At 35.8% G+C, this 5,537-nt stretch overlaps 1 protein-coding gene across 1 annotated transcript in view; it reads left to right on the top strand.

Annotated features, from left to right (window-relative positions):
- Positions 1 to 2,969: 2,969 nt before the first annotated feature.
- LOC104873996 (all-trans-retinol dehydrogenase [NAD(+)] ADH4) overlaps positions 2,970 to 5,537 on the top strand; it is a gene marked incomplete at its 3' end in the record, with an annotated part of 19,471 nt that continues 16,903 nt past the window's right edge. Inside the window, 2 exon segments of the mRNA XM_010640953.1 lie at positions 2,970 to 2,987; positions 5,194 to 5,295. Of these exon segments, the coding sequence (XP_010639255.1) occupies positions 2,970 to 2,987; positions 5,194 to 5,295 (120 nt within the window).

The raw sequence follows: 5,537 nt of genomic DNA, 5'->3' as shown, positions 1-5,537 counted from the left end.
GACAATGGCAGCGGGTATAACAATTCCCAATCTGAAACTATACTACAAAGGCACTGTGATAAAAACAGCATGGTACTGGCAAAGAAACAGACCTGAAGATCAGTGGAACAGATTGGAAGACACAAAAACAAATCCAGATATACTCAGCTACCTCATCTTTGACAAAGGGGCTGAACACCCTCAGTGGAGGAAAGATAGCCTCTTCAATAAATGTGGTTGGAAAAACTGGATTTCAATCTGCCAAAGATTAAAACTGAGCCCTTATCTTTCACCATGCACTAAATTAAAATCCAAGTGGATTAAAGATCTAAATATTAAAACAGAAACACTAAACTTGCTGGAAGATAAGTTAGGCAGAACCTTGGAAGACATTGGCATAGGAAAAGACTTTATGAACAAATCCTCAGTAGCACGGCAACTAGCACAAAGAATCAGCAACTGGGATCTCATCTTATTAAAAAGCTTCTGTACTGCAAAAGAAACCATCAGCAGAACTAAGAGACAACCTACAATGTGGGAAAAATTTTTACCAGCTGCTCCTCAGACAAAGGATTATTATCTAGAATATATAAAGAACTCAAAACAATTAGCCCCCCCAAATATAAAGACCCGATTCAAAAATGGGCATCCATAATAAACAGACATTTCTCAGACAAAGAAGTAAAAGCAGCAAGTAAATATATGAAAAAATGCTCCACATTACTGGTCATTTGAGAAATGCAGATGAAAACAACACTGAGATTCCATCTCACTCCACAAAGAATGGCTGCTATCAAGAAATCAAACAACAAATGTTGGTGGGATGCAGGGAGAAAGGAACCCTTCTCCATTGTTGGTGGGAGTGCAGACTGGTGTAACCACTATGGAAATCAATATGGAGATACCTCAAAGAACTTGGACTGGAGGTTCCATTTGACCCAGCCATCCTTCTGCTGGGTATCTTTCCAAAAGAACTAAAACAATCATATCACAGTGATGTATGTGCACCCATGTTTATAGCAGCACACTTTGTAATAGCTAAAACTTGGAAATAGCCCATTTGCCCATCAGTTAGAGACTGGATAAAGAAGATGTGGTTTTTCTATAAAATGGAATATTATTCAACCATAAAGAATGAGAAAATAAATTCATTCATAGGAAAATTGATACATATTGAAGATATACTCCTAAGTGAAATAAATAAGTCACACATGTGTAAATACTGAATAGTTTCTCTGGTGTGAATAAACTGTAATAATACATAAGATCCTAATAAGATTACTGACATCGTGAAATGGGAAGAAAGGGGCTAAAGGTGTAGGGAAGGTTGGATGGGTAGTGAAAGGGTAATAAGGGAAAAGAAAAAAATGTGAGATAATGAAAAGATGAAAATAAAGTGTTTGTAGATGGGGAGGGGAGGAGGGGGTGAAGGGAGGGCAGGGACAAGGGGAAAAAATGAGAACCAAGACCTGTCATGTAGACATACAAGATCCCAACAATCAATGTAACTGTCCTGTATCCCTAAAATGTACCAATAAACTCAATTAAAACTGAAAAAAAGGAAGAATTCCATGTGTACATGGAGGTATAGGGCATAAAATCAGTAAAGGCAAGTAAGTGGACATTATAGGGGATGTTCCAGTGACAGAAATTTCCAGATTTGCTGTAACATTAAATACTAGTAATGAAAAAGTAAAATAACAGCATGAAAAATGCTTAAAGTCTTTGAGTTCTTCAATAACATTAGCATACCTAATTTGACAAGTTTATTGTGAAAACACTGATGATTTTTTTAGTAGAAACATATAATTTGGACTTTCCCTCAGTAATCTACTTTTACAGTAGGGATGAATGAAATGAAATAGAAAGACACCAGAAGATCAAAAGGAAAATAGAAGAGAAATCCCAAAGAGCCAAGATATATGATGTCAAGGTACAAATTCCCAATGATGAATGCTATCATATTGTACACCTAAAATGTGCCAATAAACTTATAGTAATGAAAAGAAATTGAAACTACAAGATTATGAATGAATCTCAGAGTCGAGAAGACAAAAACATAGAAAGAATACATGCACTGTATATTACATACAATTATATTCATATAAAGGTTTAATAAATAAAACTTACACAGGGAGGCATAAATATGTAGGAAAACCATAAAATACACATGGAAATTATTATCAGGATTGTGAAGGAGGATGAGTAGAAGGAAGATTCTTTAGGGCAACAGAAATAAACTTTACTTATTTGTAACTCATACTAGATGTTTAATACACTCTCCTCTATTGTATATTTTCCAATTTAAAAATTCTTGGAGCTGGCTAGGAGCAGTGGATTTGTAGCTGAAATACCATAGTGTCAGGAGCCAGCTCATGATGGGGCCATTATCAGGAGGCATCTTGCCTGCCTCCTGTGCTCCATAACTTTCCTCCCTTTGTTCCCCAATTTACCCTGCCAAAATAGATAGCCCAGGGTGCAAGGAAATGTTCCTGGTCTTCTGTTTATTGTAGTCCTAGTTGACATGGTCCTAGGAACAGCAAGCTTGCATGTCTCTGTTCCCACCAGCCTTACCAGTCAGTTAGTCTCCAAATGTATAAGAAAAGCAGATTACCAAGGACACCTTGCCCCATCTCCTTTGTACTTCCCCTCCTCGTGGCTTAAATAAAGTGACATGCAGGCTGAGGTGTTCTCTGCTCAGCAGGTAGGGAGGCCCACCTGGTCCCACTTTAATTCTCTTTTGTTTTCTGAATCTTCCATTGTCCTGCTCAGACCTTGGACTCTTGCCATGCAGGCCATGGCCTGATAGCACAAATGATGCAGTGAGAGTTGGGCAGGGCTTTGGAGCAACAAAGAAAGTGATTGAAGAAAAATACAGCAGAAGTAATATTTATTCAGAGACGTTAGTACAGATCACAGAGCACTCTGGGTAAAGGTAAATGGCTTCTTAAATCAGAAAGACACTCCCAAGGCATGCTTCCCAAAGAAAAATGAGTACCAAGGGAAAAGTAAGTAAATAAGCTGTATCTTTGTCTAGCTCATGCTTTTTTGTGTGTGTCTTTGTAGAATTGCTAAACAGGCTTCCTTCAGGGATGACTCTCAAAGCACAGCAGTTTAAAGTTGATTAAAAACATATGACAGAATTTGTACCTTTACATGATATATCTTGGTTCTTATTTTTTCCCAATTCCTATGCCCTCCCTTCAACCTCTCCACCCCTCCCTATTTACAAAGACTTTGTTTCTGTTTTTTCCTATTTTCATATTTATCCTTTTCCCTTCTTTCTTTTCCCCAATACCCACTTCCCCTTCCCCTTTGGACCTTTACTTCCCATGTGTGGTACAAAGTCTCAATGATGAATGTCATCATATTATACACCTAAAATGTACCAATAAACAATGAATAAAAGAAAAAAGCATATGCCTCATCCCTATGCTAGAAATTTATTCTAAGAGAACAACTGTGGACTTCTCTAAATGTTTACTAGAAAGGTATTCAGTTGAATATTATTTAAATAGCAAAAAGATTTAAGATAATATAGAATAATTCTAAAACAGAGTATGTATTTATAGTATGTTAATTGGTATAAGAAAGTAGATTGCAAGATATTACATATAATATGATCTAATTTGGGGAGACTCAAAGGATTTACAGCAAAAGTGTAAAGTGAAACTGTGGTGTATGTAGGGACAGTGAGAAGGATAGGGAAAGGGGAATAAGGGAAAAGGAAAAAAATATGAGAAAATGTAAAAATGGAATTAAAGTGTTTGAAGGTGGGGAGGGGAGGAGCAGGTGAAGGGAGGGTGGGGACAAGGGGAAAAAATGAGAACCAAGACCTAGCATGCAAATGTACAAAATCTCAGTAATGAATGTAACTGTACTGTATACCTAGAATGTACCAATAAATTCAATTTTAAAAACTGTACTGTACACCTAAAATGTACCAATAAACTCAATGAGAGAGAAAAAAGTGCAAAGTGAATAATAAAAGTACAGATGAATTTTTATTTACTTGCATTTTGAAATTGCCTATAATTAATATATCATCACTTGTAATAAAATTACTGATATTTAAAATATAATTCAAATTTACATAGGAACTGTTGAAAATAAGCATACTGTAAAAACAGTAGTTAGAATAGATTTTAGGTTTCTTTCTAATGTGTTGCAATTTTACTCATATCTGAAATTTAAAATATAATTTGAGGCAGAAATATTTTTAATCTAGGGATTAGAGACTCCTAAATGCCTAATTTCTTTTTGTGCATTTGTACCCAAATTCTTGCAAAGACTAAATGTTTATTCCACCAATAAATGTATTAATTTTGTAAGCCTCACTTAGGCTTAATGAATTAATTATCTGGGGATCTTGGTCAAGTGCAGATTTCAATATAATGGATTTTGGGGCATAGCTTTCTTCTCTAAGGAGTTTTCAGGTGATGTGATTAACTACTGGTGTGAAGACCACACTTTAAAGTATCAAATATATGAAATACATCTATGCTATAACAGTGAGGACTCAGGTAATTTAGAGCTGATTACAAATGATTCAGTAAACAATTATTGGCCATTCACCAAACCCTTTAAACTCTTTCTATATATGTTCTTTATTATGGAGGAGAAAAAAAACAAGCTATTAGAGTATGATAAACTTTAATACAACTTTTTGTGGTCTGCGTGTACCTGGCTGTTACCTGTTGCTGGAGTTGGAGGATCTTTTAGCACCTTCATAAGCTACAGGTTCTTTTGACTCTTGGTGACTCATCCCTAAAACTATCTGTTAAATGATTTTAATGTTAATATTTAAGGGTGTTGTTTATTATTAGGAAAAACTGGGTCATTAATTTTCTTGCAAAATAAGAAATTTCCAATTATTCAGCGCAGGTTGTGCTGAATATTATTTTTGATGGGAGCTATACTCAATATTGTTAACCCAGGCTTTTTGGTTATCTGGTTCAGATCCAGCATTTCTGAGAAGACTTAAAGTAGCAGAGTAGTGAGCTACTTTTCTTTGGGTGCTATATTGGTGCTTTTAAAAAAGAAACAAAACAAAATATGTAATGACTATGATATAGAATCTAACTTATGTTTAATTGTTTATCTTGAGAATAATATACAGCCACAAATTCCTTATTTTCATAAAATTATGGTACCAACTTTTTCCCCATGGTATCCTCTCTCCCCTTCCTCTCTATCTCTTCCTTTCTCTTCCAGGTTATTAAATGCAAAGCAGCCATTGCCTGGGAAGCAGACAAGCCCCTCTGCATCGAAGAGGTTGAGGTAGCTCCCCCAAACCCTCATGAAGTCTGAATTCAGGTGAGTAAGGATTCCTGGGCAGGGACATAAAGTACAGATTCGATTTCTGTTAGTTAATCCTCTGAGATATGACTCAGAGACCTTAGAGTTTCCACTATAGAAGAGTTATATTTTTAAGGGCCGGGGATTTAGCTCAGCGGTTCAGTGGCCTGCCTCGCAAGTGCAAGGACCCGAGTTCGATCCCCAGTACAAAAAAAAAAAAAAAAAAGAAGAGTTATATTTTTAGGTAAAGTGAAAAAAAG

This window comes from Fukomys damarensis, unplaced genomic scaffold, assembly GCF_012274545.1.
Source record: "Fukomys damarensis isolate Sample0158 unplaced genomic scaffold, DMR_v1.0_HiC HiC_scaffold_32, whole genome shotgun sequence".
NCBI lineage: Eukaryota > Metazoa > Chordata > Mammalia > Rodentia > Bathyergidae > Fukomys > Fukomys damarensis.
The sequence above is the reverse complement of the archived record's forward strand: the minus strand, read 5'-3'. Positions and strand labels throughout refer to the sequence as shown.